General features: G+C 50.1%; 1 protein-coding gene across 1 annotated transcript in view; it reads left to right on the top strand.

Moving 5' to 3' along the window:
• Positions 1-11,320, top strand: part of LOC144610232 (putative G-protein coupled receptor 139) — a 14,591-nt gene extending 3,271 nt beyond the window's left edge. The window contains exons 2-3 of the mRNA XM_078428829.1: positions 9,999-10,117; positions 10,422-11,320. Coding sequence (XP_078284955.1) covers positions 9,999-10,117; positions 10,422-11,320 — 1,018 coding nt within the window. The remainder of the gene's footprint in view (positions 1-9,998; positions 10,118-10,421) is intronic.
• Positions 11,321-16,480: the final 5,160 nt, after the last annotated feature.

Here is a 16,480-nt window from a genome sequence, read left to right as displayed (position 1 = left end):
CTCCCCCCTACCCCCTCCCTCCCCTCTCCTTCCCCCCTCCCCCCTTCCCCCTCCCCTACCCCCTCCCCTCCCCCCCCTCCCTCCCCCTCCCCTCCCCCTCCACACCTCCCTCCTCCCTCCCTCCCCCTTCCCTCCCCCCACTCCCCTCCCGGTTACAATGGAAACCCGACGAGGACGGGCCCAACGGGCACACTTGTGCTGGTCTATCGAAGGAAAATGATGTTTTTATTTAATTCGGTCGCATATTTTTTTAAGTTACAGAGGTTTTAAAGCGCTGCCCCCCCCATGAATTATTGATGGTCCTATAGGGGGCGCTGCGTTGCGGATTTAGTCTTCAGCGTGTGACGTCACAATGGACAAGCAGCTGCTATTGGGTGTCTACTCTTTACAAATTTACATTTTTTTATTTTTAACCTTTTTTTTCTCAAGGTCTTCAATGCTTGTGTGAGATTGTTGCTACATTGTTGCGATAAGCAGCTGATTGTTTTTTAAAGTTGTGTTTTTTATTGCAAGTCACTTAACATACACAGATCAGCATGGGGCCCCTATGCTCGTGGGCCACCAGGGCAAGTGTTTCGAAAAAAAAAAGGGGAGGTCCCCCTTCCCCCCTCAAACCCCTTCCTCCCCACTCCTTCTCACCTCCATTCCCACTCCCCCCTCCTCCCCAACTCCCTCCCCATCCCTACCATCCTACCTCACCCCTCGGGACGGGCCCAACAGGGAAAGAGGGGTACTGGGAAAAGGGGAGGTCCCCCTCCCTCCCCCTCCACCCTTCACTCCCTCGAACCCTCCCGGTTACAATGGAAACCCTAAGAGGACGGGACAAAGGGGAGAGTGTGGGGAGAGTAAGAGTGGGGATGGGGGAGGAGAGAATGGGATGTGTGGGGACGGGCCCAACGGGCCATCTTTGCTAGTATACTATTAAAACTCAGATCTTGTGTGGAATTTATATATATGTATATATATTTGATTTCGCTGATTTCTCCAAAACGGTAAACCGTAGCGCCACGAATTTTCCACAGCATTAATCACCACGCGGACAGCTGCTGGTTGCCCTCCTCCCTACCTCCCCCTTCCCTCACTCCCCTCCTCCCGGTTACAATGGAAACCCTACGAGGACGGGCCCAACGGGGAAAGAGGGGTACTGGGAAAAGGGGAGGTCCCCCTCCCTCCCCCCTTCCCCCTCCCCTCCCCCTCCCTCCCCCTTCCCTCCACCCCTCCCTCCCCTCTCCCTCCCTTTCCCCCCTCCCTCCCCCTCCCCCCTACCCCCCTCCCTCCCCTCTCCCTCCCCCCTTCCCCCTCCCCTCTCCCCTCCCCTCCCCCCTCCCTCCCCTCCCCCCTCCACACCTCCCTCCTCCCTCCCTCCCCCTTCCCTCCCCCCCACTTCCCTCCCGGTTACAATGGAAACCCTACGAGGACGGGCCCAACGGGCACACTTGTGCTAGTATACTATTAAAACTCAGATCACGTGGCGGCGCCTAACGGCAGCGGCTGACTAGCAGTCTGTCCGTCTTTTTTTCCCTTTTTTTGTTGTGTGTCGGTGTTGGGATGGTTTTTATATATTATTTTTGGTTGTGTATGTGTGGGAGGGGGTGGTGGTGTGGGTGGGTGTGGGGGGGGGGGACTTTTCTCTTCCTCACGGCGCGGGGTGCGGCTCGGCTGCGGGGCCTAACATCGCCCGCTGCAGCTCGGCTGCGGGCTTTTCATCGCTGGTGCGGCTCGGCTGCGGACTTGACATCGCCCGGTGCGGCTCGACCACGGGACTTAGCTGCGCAAGGCTTGGTCGCGGGCCTTTCATCGCCCGGTTCGGCCGCGAGACGTTTCAGCGCCCGGTGCGGGGACTGTGCGGGTCGGTCGGGGACGAGCTGTCTGTCCGTGGGCGTGGGGAAGAGAGTGGAAGTTTTGTTGCCTCCATCACAGTGAGGGGGTGTTTGGAGTCACTGTGATGGACGTTTGTGTTGGGGTTATGTGTCTTGTGTTCTTTTTTTTTCTATGACTGCTATGTAGTTTCGTTCGGTACTTCGGTACCGAAGGACAAATAAAGCTCTGTTATACTGTTATACTGTTATACTGTTATATGTGTTATGTACGTATCTGTGATTTCGTTGATTGTGGAAAAACGGTGAACCGTAGCGCCACGATGACAGCTGCTGGAAAATGATCTTTGAATTTAATTTGGTCGTATATTTTTTAAGTTACAGAGGTTTTAAAGCGTCCCCCCACCTCATGAATTATTGATGGTCCTATAGGGGGCGCTGCGGTTCGGATTTAGTCTTCAGCGTGTGACGTCACATCTGCTATTGGGTGTCTACTCTTTACAAATTTACATTTTTTTAATTTTAACCTTTTTTTTCCCAAGGGCTTCTTCTTGTGACGTCACAATGCTCGTGTGAGATGGGTGCTACATTGTTGCGAAAAACAACTGATTGTTTTTAAAGTTGTGTTTTTTATTGCAAGTCACTTAACATACACAGATCAGCATGGGGCCCCTATGCTCGTGGGCCACCGGGGCAAGTGTTTCGAAAAAAGAAAGGGGAGGTCCCCCTTCCCCCCTCAACCCCTTCCTCCCCACTCCTTCCCACCTCCACCCCCACTCCCTCCCCCCCTCCTCCCCAACTCCCTCCCATCCCTCCCCACCTCCCTCACCCCTCGGGGACGGGCCCAACGGGAGAGAGGGGTACTGGGAAAAGGGGAGGTCCCCCTCCCTCCCCCCTTCCCCCTCCCTCCCCCCTCCCTCCACCTCCCCCCTTCCCCCCTCCCCCCCTTACCCCCTCCCCTCCCACCCCTTCCCTCCTCCCATCCCCCCCTCCATCCCCCTCCCCTCCTCCCTCCCTCCCCCCTCCCTCCCCGCCTCCCGGTTACAATGGAAACCCTACGAGGACGGGCCCAACGGGGAAAGAGGGGTACTGGGAAAAGGGGAGGTCCCCCTCCCTCCCCCATTCCCCCTCCCTCCCCCCTCCCTCCACCTCCCCCCCTTCCCCTCCCCCTCCCCTCCCCCCCTTCCCTCCCCTCCTCCCTCCACACCTCCCTCCTCCCTCCCTCCCCCTCCCTCACCCCGCCTCCCAGTTACAATGGAAACCCTACGAGGACGGGCCCCAACGGGGAAAGAGGGGTACTGGGAAAAGGGGAGGTCCCCCTCCCTCCCCCCTTCCCCCTCCCCTCCCCCCTCCCTCCCTCTCCCTCCCCCTCCACACCTACCCCCCTCCCTCCCCTCTCCTCCCTCCCCCCTTCCCCTCCCCCCTCCCCCCTCCCCTCCCCCCTCCCGTCCCCCTCCCTCCCCCTCCCCTCCTCCCTCCACACCTCCCTCCTCCCTCCCTCCCCCATTCCTCCCTCCCGTCCTCCCGGTTACAATGGAAACCTACGGAGGACGGGCCCAACGGGGAAAGAGGGGTACTGGGGAAAAAGGGAGGTCCCCCTCCCTCCCCCCTTCCCCCTTCCCATCCCACTTCCTCCCCCTCCCTCCCCCTCCTCCCTCCCTCCCCCTTCCCTCCCCCCACTCCCCTCACGGTACAATGGAAACCCTTCGAGGACGGGCCCAACGGGCACACTTGTGCTAGTCTATATACTAAAACTCAGATCTTGTGAATAAATGTGTTTGTATGTTTGTATATATCTGTGATTTCGCTGATTGCGGCAAAACTGTGAAACGTAGCGCCACAATTTTTGCACCTCCTTAATCACCACGCGGACAGCGGCTGGAAAATTATATTTTTATTTAATTCGTCGCATATGTTTTAAGTTACAGAGGTTTAAAGCGCTGCCCCCCCTTGATTTATTGATGTTTTCAGGGGGGCGCTTTGGTGCGGATTTAGTTTTCAGCGTGTGTATGTCTGCGATTTCGGCTGATTTCTGGAAAACGGTAAACAATAGCGCCAAGATGTTTGTACCGCCTTAATCACAACGCTGGACGCTTGCCGAAAATGATATTTTTATTTAATTCTGTCGTATATGTGTTAAGTTACAGAGGTTTAAAAGTCAAGACTTTTTTTTCTCGGTTATTTCGGCTTATTTCGGCAAAAACGGTGAACCGTAGCGCAACGATTAAGTTACAGAGGTTTTAAAGCGCTGCCCCCCCCCTTGATTTATTGAATGTTTTCAGGGGGGCGCTTTGGTGCGGATTTAGTTTTCAGCGTGTGTATGTTTGCGATTTCGGCTGATTTCTGGAAAACGGTAAACAATAGCGCCAAGATGTTTGCACCGCCTTCATCACCGCGCTGGACGCTGCTGGGAAAATGATATTTTTATTTGATTCGGTCGCGTATTTTTTAAGTTACAGAGGTTTTAGTTTAAAAAAAAACAAAAACGGCCGTTTTTTTCAATTGCCTTCAGCGTGTGACGTCAAAAAGCTCGCGCAACCCCCCTCCTACTGATTTATTGAAGGCTTTCAGCGTGGCGCTGCTGTGAGTCTGTGCGTATGGGCTCACCTCTCCTCTCTCCCCTTGCTTCTCTCCCCTTGCTTCTCTCCTCTCTCCCACACCCGGGAGACCCTCTCCCCGCTATCCCCCCCCGGACCTTTCACTGATGCGCTCCCCACCCCCCCCCCCCCGGACCTTTCACTGATGCGTTCCCCAGCCCCGCGGTCTGAGAACGGGGACTGGGGAGGGGGACAACAGGGGTCGTCCGGAGGGGGCTTGGTGGTGGTGGAAATAGGGATACTGGGAAAAGGGGAGATCGTGGGGAAAGGGGGGGGTACGGGGAGAGTAAGATTGGGGCTGGGGGAGGAGAAAATGGGGGGTGTGGGGAGAGGGGAGAGGGTCTCCCGGGTGTTATATATCTGTGATTTCGCTGATTTCGGGAAAACGGTCAGCCGTAGCGCACGATTTTGCACCACCTTAATCACCACGCTGACAGCTGCTGGAAAATTATATTTGTATTTAATTCGGTCGCATATTGTTTAAGTTACAGAGGTTTTAAAGCGCTGCCCCCCCCCCTTATTGAAGTTTTTATAGGGGGCGCTGCGGTGCGGCTGTGCTCAGTACGCATGCGCGGCATCTCCTCACTTGTATATATATTTCACTGATTCGGCTGATTACGGCACGGTAGCGCCACAATTGTTGCACCGCCTAATCACACCGCTGGACGCTTGCCGAAAATAATGTTTTTATTTAATTCGGTCGTTTATTTTTTAAGTTACAGAGGTTTAAAACTCAAGATGTTTTTTTCTCTCAGTTATTTAGGCTGATTTCGGAAAAAACCGCCTTAATCATCACGCTGAACATTGCTGGAAAATGATTTTTTCATTTGATTCGGTCGCGTATTTGTTAAGTTACAGAGGTTTAAGTAAAATAAAATAAAAAACAGCCGTTTTTTCAATTGCCTTCAGCGTGTGACGTCAAAAAGCTCGCGCAACCCCCCCTCCTACTGATTTATTGAAGGCTTTCAGCGTGGCGCTGCTGTGCGTCTGTGCGTATGGGCTCACCTCTCCTCTCTCCCCTTGCTTCTCTCCTCTCTCCCACACCCGGCAGCGGCTGGAAAATTATATTTTTATTTAATTCGGTCGCATATGTTTTAAGTTACAGAGGTTTTAAAGCGCTGCCCCCCCTTGATTTATTGAATGTTTTCAGGGGGGCGCTTTGGTGCGGATTTAGTTTTCAGCGTGTGTATGTCTGCGATTTCGGCTGATTTCTGGAAAACGGTAAACAATAGCGCCAAGATGTTTGTACCGCCTTAATCACAACGCTGGACGCTTGCCGAAAATGATATTTTTTATTTAATTCTGTCGTATATGTGTTAAGTTACAGAGGTTTAAAAGTCAAGACTTTTTTTTCTCGGTTATTTCGGCTTATTTCGGCAAAAACGGTGAACCGTAGCGCAACGATTAAGTTACAGAGGTTTTAAAGCGCTGCCCCCCCCCCCCTTGATTTATTGAATGTTTTCAGGGGGGCGCTTTGGTGCGGATTTAGTTTTCAGCGTGTGTATGTTTGCGATTTCGGCTGATTTCTGGAAAACGGTAAACAATAGCGCCAAGATGTTTGCACCGCCTTCATCACCGCGCTGGACGCTGCTGGAAAATGATATTTTTATTTGATTCGGTCGCGTATTTTTTAAGTTACAGAGGTTTTAGTTTAAAAAAAAACAAAAAACGGCCGTTTTTTCAATTGCCTTCAGCGTGTGACGTCAAAAAGCTCGCGCAACCCCCCTCCTACTGATTTATTGAAGGCTTTCAGCGTGGCGCTGCTGTGAGTCTGTGCGTATGGGCTCACCTCTCCTCTCTCCCCTTGTTTCTCTCCCCTTGCTTCTCTCCTCTCTCCCACACCCGGGAGAACATCTCCCCGCTATCCCCCCCCCCCACGGACCCCCTGCCCCCTCACTCTCTCCCCCCTCCACAAATACCGCCCCATCTCTCATCACCCTCCCCCCCTCCATCCTCAACACCTCCCTCCCTCCACCACTCCCTGGGTGTGGGCACGGGCCCAACGGGCCCGCTTTGAACGGGCACACTTGTTCTAGTATACTACTAAAATTCAGATCTTGTTTATATATATATACATATATGGACTATCAGTGATTGTAGCGTCACAATTTTTGCACCGCCGTAATCACCACTCTCGCCGCGGGTGCATATAACAGGTTCATTTAAATGGGTCGTATATTTGTTAAGTTAGAAAGGTTTGAAAGTTAAAACATTTAATTTCTAACCGATTTATTGAAGGTCTTCAGCGTGTGACGTCACAATGCCCCTGTGAGATGAGCTCGCGCTGCCCCCCCCCCCTCCCCCACAACTCATGCAGATATATGTATAACATGTGGACCTGCAGCCACAACGGTAAACCACAGCGCCACAATGTTAGCGTCACCTTAATCACCACTCTCCTCGCGACTGTTTATAACAAGTTTTATTTACATTGGTCGTATATTTTTTAATTTACCGACATTTTAAACTTTAAAACTTTCATTTCTAAACACATTTTTTCAAAGTGCTGTGCGTCTGACGTCACCACAGATGCACGCACGCCTCTCCTCACTCGCACAAAGAAGATGGCCGCCGTTAGCGGAGCCGCCCGCCCGCAATCACGGCCCCCCTATCCTCTCACTCTCCCCGCTCTCCCACACCCGGGGGACACTCCCGAGCAGGACGGAGATGGTCGGACTGATGGTCCACTCATAATTCCCTTCCGTCCCTTCAACCCACGCTACGGCGTCCTCGAGTCCCGCCTCCCGCCCGGGCCCAGCGCCCCGCACCGTCACCGCTCACAGGCCGCAGCGCCTCGGGCAGCTTCTTCTTCTCCTCCTTCAGCGGCCGCTACCACCCATGGCAGCGTCGACGAGGGCCGCTGCCACGGACGGCCCCGTTGCGAATTCAGAATATGATTATTATGATTATGATTTAAGGTGAGAGGGGAAAAATTAATAGGAATCTGAGGGGCACTGCTTTCACACCCTAAGTGCTTGGTATATGGAATGAGTTGCCAGAGGAGGTAGTTGAGGCAAGTACTATAACAGCGTTTAAAAAAAACATGAGGACTGGTACAGGCAAAAATAAAGATTAGGAGGGATAGGGTCCAAATGCGGTCAGGTGGGACTAGCGTGGATGCGGCATATAGGTCGGCATTGATAATTATGGCGAAAAGGCCTGTTTCTCTACTCTATGACTCCATGATTGGTCAATACCTCCGCCTGTGGCATTACCTTTAAGGCCAAGAAAAGGTTCAATATTTTTAAGAGCTTGATACTTGAAAGGTGCAAACTAGTGCCCGAAAGGAGTGACTCTGTGTGCAGCATCAGAAGAAATCTACTATTTAGTTTTAATTTTGAAATGCAGTATGGAAACAGGGCCTTCGGCCCACCGGGTCTAACCATCAATAACCCATTCCGACTAGTTGTATGTTTTTCCACTTTCTCATCCAACCAAACCACAAGGCGCAATTTACTGAGGCCAATTAACGTACAAACCCAAATCTCTTTGGGAAGTGGAAGGAAACCAGAGCACGTAGATAAAATCCACCAAGGAGAATGAACAAACTCCACACAGACAGCACCCAAGGTGAGGAACGACCCCGTGTCTCTGGTGCTGTGAGCAGCTCAGACGTGAGCATAGAAACATAGAAACAGAGAAAATAGGTACAGGAGGAGGCCATTCGGCCCTTCGTTCCAGCACCGCCATTCATTGTGATCAAGGCTGATCGTCCCCAATCAATAACCCGTGCCTGCCTTCTCCCCAATATCCCTCGATTCCACTAGCCCCTAGAGCTCTATCTAACTCTCTCTTAAATCCAACCAGTGATTTGGCTTCCACTGCCCTCTGTGGCAGAGAATTCCACAAATTCACAACTCTCTGGGTGAAAACGTTTTTTCTCACCTCAGTCTTAAATGGCCTCCCCGTCATTCTAAGACTGTCCCCTGGTTCTGTACTCGCTCAACATTGGGAACATTGAGAGCAGACGTATAAAATTATGAAAGGACTGCACAACCTGGATTCAGGAAAAATGTTCCCAATGTTGGGGAGTCCAGACCCACGGTCCACAGTCTAAGAATAAAGGGGAGGCCATTTAAAACTGAGATGAGAAAAAACTTTTTCACCCAGAGAGTTGTGAATTTGTGGAATTCTCTGCCACAGAAGGCAATGGAGGCCATTCACTGGATGAATTTTAAAGAGAGTTAGATAGAGTTCGAGGGCCTAGCGGCATCAAGGGATATGGGGAGAAGGCAGGCACAGGTTACTGATTGTCGATGAGCAACCATGATCACAATGAATGGCGGTGCTGGTTCGAAGAGTCAAGAGGCCTCTTCCTGCACCTACTTTCTATGTTTCTATGTTTTCATGTCTATTCAACGTTCGAACTCACATCATCAGATAAATCTAAGATAGTTGTGAAAGGGAGATATTTACAGGAGAATCATTATTGCACATGGGTTAGCAGACTGCAGGGTGACTTGGACAGGTTGAGTGAGTGGGCAGATGCATGGCAGATGCAGTATAATGTAGATAAATGTGAGGTTGTCCACTTCGTCGGCAAAACAAAGAGACAGATTATTATATCAATGGTGTCAGATTCGGTATGGGGAACTGCTACGAGACCCGGGTGTCCTTGTACATCAGTCACTGAAAGTAAGCGCGCAGGTACAGCAGGCAGTGAAGAAAGCTAATGTTATGTTGGCTTTCATAACGAGAGGATTTGAGTATAGGAGAAAAAAGGTCCTTCTGCAATTGTATAGGGCCCTGGTGGGACCACATCTTGTGCATTGTGTGCCGTTTTGGTTTCCTAATTTGAGGAAAGACGTCCATGCTATTGAGGCAGTGCAGCGTTGATTCACGAGGTTAATCCTTGGGATGGCGGTACTGCCCTATGAGGGAATATTTGGGAAGACTGGGCTTGTATGCACTGGAGTTTAGAAGGATGAGAAGGAATCTTATACATAAGTATAAAATTATAAAACCCAGATGCAGGATGCAGGAAAAATGTTCCCAATGTTTGGGGAGTCCAGAACCAGGTGCCACAGTCTGAGTATAAAGGGGAGGCCATTTAAACCAGGTGAGAAGAAACTTTTTCACCCAGAGTTGTGAATTTATGGAATTTTCTGCTACAGAAGGCAGTGGAGGCCGATGCACTGGATGAATGTAATAGAGAGTTAGATAGAAATCTCGGGGCTAATTGGAATCAGGGGATATGGGGAGAAGGCAGGCACAGGTTACTGATTGTGGATGATTAGCCATGATCACAGTGACTGGCGGTGCTGGATCGAAGAATCTAATGTCCTCCTCCTGCACCTATTTTCTATGTTTCTATGAATAGTTACGTTTAACAAACTCTAACCTCGTGTCGTAGAAATAGAGTTTGCAACATTCCTATTTTTAAATGTGAACAAAGAATATTAAAACTCTTAGTTCGCGAAATCCCCGGAGGAAAGAAATTCATTGCAGAATGAGAAAAAATCGTTCACGGTTCTTGTTTGTTCAGTGGGCTGTGGCTGATATGCCAGAGGAGACAGTCACGATAGTTGTCTCCGTGGAATTCCCTCACTTGTATAAATGTGTGCTAAATCAATCACCAATACAGATGGACAGTTGGAAAGTTCTGTGCGACTGTTCGCTGTTTCACACAGAAAATGGGATATCCAGCAATTTACTACATAGCCGGCACTTTTTATCCTGCACTTGCGGCGGTTGGTATTGTTGGTAAGATACTGGAACTGGCGACTGTCTGTTTAGATTTGTCTAGAGAAACAGCGCTGAAACAGGGCTTTCGATCCACCGATTCAGCGCCGACCAACAATCCCCGCACACTTCATTTCCATTGAAGCAACGATTCGAAATGACTGAGGTGCTCAGTGCACCGTAGCCCACGGTAAATTGGTGCAAAGTGCCGACACATCTGCCTCTCCGATCAGCCCCGCTCTAAGCATTTCTCGGAACGGAAATTGAGTAAAGTGCATCAGGTTTTTGCTCACTTGGAACTAATGTTTTGTTGTATTTCTTGCAGTTAATTTAACGGCGATTGTGATCCTCTCTCGCGGAAATTGTGGTCTCTCCAAATGCATCACCCGTTACCTGGTGGGAATGGCAACAGCGGATCTCGTGGTCGTTGTCGTCGTTGCATTAATTGAACAAGTTAATAACATCTACGTTTACGCTAGTTCATTGCTCATCACTCCGGTTTGCGCTCTGACACTTGTATTAAGGGTTGTAACCATGGACTGTTCCGTTTGGTTCACCGTCAGTTTCACTTGCGATCGCTTCTTGGCGATCTGTTGTCAAAAGCTACGTGAGCGCTACAGCAGCGAGCGGGCAGCGTGTGTGGTTATGGTGACTGTCGCTGCCGTCAGCTGCGCCAGGTGCGTTCCCTTTTACTTTGCCGTGGAGCCTTATGTCATAATTGACAACGTGCCTTGGCGTTGCGCCGTCACAGAGGAGTACGCCACTTTGCCGGCATGGAAAGGTTTCGAGTTACTTGACAGTATCTTAACACCGCTGGTACCGATCGGTTTAATCCTGTTGTTCAATGGGTTAACTGTCAGACATGTCATAGCGGCCAATAGAGTCCGCAGAGGACTTCGGAAGAGCAATGAGAACCAGAAGGATACAGAGGTGGAGAACCGGAGAAAATCGATGATTTTGCTCTTCGCTATATCAGGCAATTTCATATTATTTTGGATACCCTATGTGGTTCATTCTCTGAAATGGCAAGTACAAAATTACTTTTATACCGATAGATATTTCAGCAGCCCGGCATATATCCTACAGCAGTTCGGATTTATGTTACGGTTTCTCAGTTTGTGCACCAACACGTGTATCTATACACTGACACAGAGGAAATTCAGGGAGCAGCTGAAGAATGGAGTGAAATATCTGCTCACATTGAATGGCCAATTATGCAGATGACGTGCAAGTCTGGTTGTAACGGCTGAAAGTTCAAATAAATGTCTTTAAAAAATCGTTCCTTCGGTAAAATGCCATAAAGTCAATGCAGGCATGCGCCTGACATCCGGGAAACCGGTATACTCACTTAATTGATCACGTTTGGAAAGTGTGGGAACATGCTACCTTTTGCTGTTGTAATGTTGCATTGGTGGAATTACATTCCAAACCACTGGACCATTGATCGTTGGAACATACTTTCAGACAGCTGGAGAATATAACTCAGAGCTGGAATATAACTCAGAGCTTAGGTGGCGCAGCGGTAGAGTTGCTGCCTTACAGTGAATGCAGCGCCGGAGACTCAGGTTCGATCCTGACTACGGGCGTCGTCTGTACGGAGTTTGTCCGTTCTCCCCGTGACATGCGTGGGTTTTCTCCGAGATCTTCGGTTTCCTCCCACACTCCAAAGACGTACAGGTGTGTAAGTTAATTGGCTGGGCAAATGTAAAATTTGTCCCTAGTGGGTGTAGGATAATGTTAATGTGCGGGGATCGCTGGGCGGCGCGGACCCGGTGGGCCGAAGGGCCTGTTTCTGCGCTGTATCTCTAAATCTAAATCTATAAATCTAAGTCTGATGTCAGATGCATTGAGCCGGAATCTTTCGGTTTTCGATATAAATCCTGGTTGATCAGCGGAAAATTTCGTCGCCCATAACACAACTAAAATATACAGTAGCTGGTGAAAGAACATTCTAACGAGGAAATGGGATGTTTCTAGTTTGTGACATGTGAATAGGCTGGTATCAAAAATATGTCAGTGGCTTGCCGTTTAAGGTTCGCCCCGACTGTCCAAAGTTTTGGAACGTGCTGTAGCTTCCCAACTCAAATACCACCTCTCTACCAATAACCTGTATGAAACTTTCCAATCCGGATTCCGCTCCAACCACTGTACTGAAACTGCGCTCCTCCAAAATCACAAACGACCTTTTCCTCTCCTCCGACGCTGGCAACCTCAACATCCGCATCCTACTTGACCTCAGCGCCGCCTTTGACACCATAAATCACTCCATTCTCCTCACCCGACTTGAAACATCCTTTAACATCACCGGCACAGCACTATCCTGGTTCAAATCTTACCTCTCTGACAGGCACCAGTTCATCTCCATTAACAACTGTAAATCCCCCACCGCTCCCTCCCCCAAGGTGTCCCCCAAGGCTCAGTCCTTGGCCCCCTCCTCTTCATCCTCTACCTGTTCCCCCTTGGTCAATTGATCCGCCGTCATGGTCTCAACTTCCACTGCTTCGCCGATGATATCCAGCTCCTCATCTCCACCGTCAATCTCCACCACCACACACTACGCTGACAAACTGCATCACTGAAATAAAATCTTGGCTTCAATCAAATTTCCTCAAACTCAACTGCAACAAATCTGAAATCATCATCATTGGTCCAAAAACGCTCACCAAATCCACCCAAAACTTCATCCTCAATATTGATGGTCTCCCAGTATCCACCTCCCCTCACATCCGGAATCTTGGAATCATCTTTGATCAAACCCTCTCCTTCGACAAACACATCAAACACATCACAAAGACAGCCTTCTTCCACCTCAAAAACATTGCCGGTCTCCGTCCATCCCTCTCCTCCACAGCTGCAGAAACCCTCATCCACGCCTTCATCACCTCCCGTCTGGACTACTGCAATAGCCTCCTCTATGGCGCACCCTCAAAAAGCATCAGTAAACTTCAATACATTCAAAACTCCGCTGCCCGTCTACTCACCCACACCCCGATCCGTGACCATATCACCCCCGTCCTTTACAAACTCCACTGGCTCCCCATCCCCCAGAGAATCCAGTAGAAAATCCTCCTCATGACCTACAAAGCCCTCCATAACCTGGCCCCATCCTACCTGACTGACCTCCTCCACAGGCACACTCCCACCTGCACCCTCCGCTCTGCTGCTGCCAATCTCCTATCCCCCCCATCCGGACCAAACTCAGATCCTGGGGGGATAGGGCTTTCTCCATCGCTGCTCCCACCCTATGGAACTCACTACCCCAAACCGTCACAGACTCCTCCTCACTCACCACATTCAAAACATCACTGAAGTCTCACCTGTTCAGTACTGCCTTCAACCACTGAAGGTCACCTCACCTTCTGTCTCCTTTCTCTGTTCGTCTACTTATTTATCTATTTATTCACTTCCCTATGTTCTTTAAATCCCTGTAAAGCGTCTTTGAGTGTATGAAAAGCGCTATATAAATGTAATGCATTATTATTATTATTATTAATACGACATTTCCGATTAAAGTTTTGAATAACGCAACGACCTCGTCGATTTGAGTTCTTTCAGCAATTAATCCTTGCCAGACACGAGCAAATGGTTCCAAATGCTCGCCTCAAGACACCGCCCTCTAATTTTCTGCTGTTGCTCTTTTTATGGATTAACTTTTTTTTCCTCGTGTTTTGGATCGTTTATGTAGGTGTTTGTTTACATTCTCTTCGAACGTGAAGGCATATTTTAAGCAATTAATGAATGAAAAGTTTGGCCGATAATACCTCTCTCCGTCAAAGGACGTGTTCGTGAATTTACAGCTCAGACACTAGAATTAATTCGGAAAATACAGACCTCATGCCATTGACCTGACGAAGGGTTTACGATAATAAATTTTTCCACGGATGCTGAATGACCTGTTGAATTCTTCCAACGCTTTTTTATTTTCTATTTCTGTTTCACTCTACCCGTACCCTATATCTGACTTTACTCAGATGCGCACGGACACCAAATAAAACAGCTCAAAGAACAGTGGTGAGTCTACCGAACAAGTCGGGATAATAAAACCATAACAATGTACACCGTGAAACACTGAGCAATGTCAAGCTGATTCCACAAGCCAAAGTAACGGTTGGATTTTTATGCCCTCGTGACACAATGGAAACTTGTAGAGTTGAAATCAATCGTCATTAATCAATGTCTCCGTAACCTTTCATCTTTTATTTTTCCAATAATTAAATTTATTCTTACGTTTCTTGTTTAGAAATCTCCCTCCCCGTGTGCAACATGTAGATAACATAAATGTCTAGATTCTACTCGCCAAATGGAGTCTCCTCGTAAAAGACGTCGTTTGTTAACCTTTGGGAGATGTGCCTGCTAAACACAGTGACCGAGAACAACAGTAACGCAGAATTACAACAGATAAGAACCTAACCAGAACTACAAAGGATTATCCCCCCCCCCCCCGCCCCCGCCCCTACTGATAAGAAAGCCTGCTTCTCAGCAGAATGTTTCAGTTTTCGCTATTTTAACTACATTCTATCGAGGTAATTTTTCACATCATGCTCCCGAGCTTGTGAGCTCCAGGGTTACCCAAATATAACCCACTCAGCTTCCTTATAATTCTCAAAATTTCCGACAACATTTCTGCCTCTTGGCAATTGGTCACGCCCAATTAAGCCATAATAAACAGCACCCTCTAATACTAAAACTAATTGATATCTGTTATCCCCTCTTCCTACCTGCATAATTAACATCAGGATTTTCAACTGTCTCCTGTTATACTAAAATAAGAACAAAACAATCGCACTCAATAACTGTACAAAAACCAATTTATAAACGGACATTTGCTTACATGACACTATCGTATCTACCTCAGCCACCAAACCCGACTGGGTGATCCAAGCAACACACCGCACTCTATTAAAAACCGTTGCCTGTCACATTTCCTTTAAACCTTGCCCCTCTCTCAATATATGCCCTCTAGAATTTTATGTTTCCATCCTTGGAAAAAGGTTCTATCTGTCACCCCGTCTATGCTCAGCATATGATGTACATGTATTAAATCTCCCCACAACCTCCGTCCTTACATAGAAAGGAATACGAGTCTGTCCAAACTCTCCCTGTAGCAAATGGCCTCCAATGCAAGCAACGTTCTCTACTTTCTCCACATTCCCTCCAAAGGCTCCACATCCTTCTTGTAAATGTGCCACTACAATTGCACGTCTACCATTACTTGTGCGACTAGATTCAACAACAGATGGTTAATACAAGTCACACATAATACAAGGGCATCTTGGGCCGGCGGAGGCACAGTTGGAGGAACAGGTGGAAGGACAGGAGGTGGGAAAGGTGGAGGAACCCGCAATGGGGGGCGACCTCGTGGCCGAGGCTGGGCAACCCGCACCGGTTGGTCGATGTCCAAGTGCGCCGGCTTTATGCGGTCAATGGACACGGCCTCCGGCCGGCCCCCCATAAGCAAGACAAAGGTTGTCTGCCGGTACGGGCCGTCATATGGCTTCTGGAGCGGCGTCCGGTGGGCGTCACGGCGCAGGAACACATAGGCGCAGTCCCGGAGGGCCGATGGCACGTACGGGCGGAATGTCCCGTGGCGGGACGTCGGCACAGGTGCGAGATTGCCAACTCGCTCGCGAAGGCGCTGTAGGGCTGACGAGGGCGGTTCCTCCTGCCCCGGCGACGAGGGCACGAACTCCCCGGGCATCGTGAGCGGTGTCCCCTACACGAGCTCCGCTGAAGATGAGGCCAGGTCCTCCTTAGGTGCAGTCCGGATGCCCAGTAAGACCCATGGTAGCTCGTCCATCCAGTCCGGGACGGAGAGTTGCGCCTTCAGCGCTGTCTTCAGCTGCCGGTGGAACCTCTCCACTAGGCTGTTTGCCTGCGGGTGATAGGCCGTGGTGTGGTGCAGCCATACGCCCAACAGGTGAGACATGGCCGCCCACAGCACAGAGGTGAACTGTGGCCCGCGGTCCGAAGAGATGACCACCGGCAGCGAGCAATCCAGTGCGCGGCCAACGCACGAGCGCATGTAGCTGTGGCTGTGTCAGCCAGCGGTATGGCCTCCGGCCACCGTGTAAAGCGGTCCACCACCGTGAGGAGGTGGGTGATGCCCCGGGACGGTGGGAGAGGGCCCACAATGTCCACGTGCAGGTGGGGGTAGGATAGGAGTGGGGGTAGGATAGAGTGGGAGAGAGGGGTTGGGGAAAGAGGGGGTGGGGGAGAGTGAGAGTGGGGCTGGGGAGGAGAGAATTGGTGGGTGGGTGGAGGAGAGAGTGGGGGAAAGGGGGTGGTGGGGAAATGGGAGGAGCAGAGAGTGGGGGTGGGAGGGAGAGTGGGATTGGGGAGTGGGACAGCGTGGGAGGGTGGTTGTGGTGGGGGGAAGAGAGGGTG

This window comes from Rhinoraja longicauda, chromosome 36 (genome assembly GCF_053455715.1).
Source record: "Rhinoraja longicauda isolate Sanriku21f chromosome 36, sRhiLon1.1, whole genome shotgun sequence".
Lineage (NCBI taxonomy): Eukaryota > Metazoa > Chordata > Chondrichthyes > Rajiformes > Arhynchobatidae > Rhinoraja > Rhinoraja longicauda.
The sequence above is the reverse complement of the archived record's forward strand: the minus strand, read 5'-3'. Positions and strand labels throughout refer to the sequence as shown.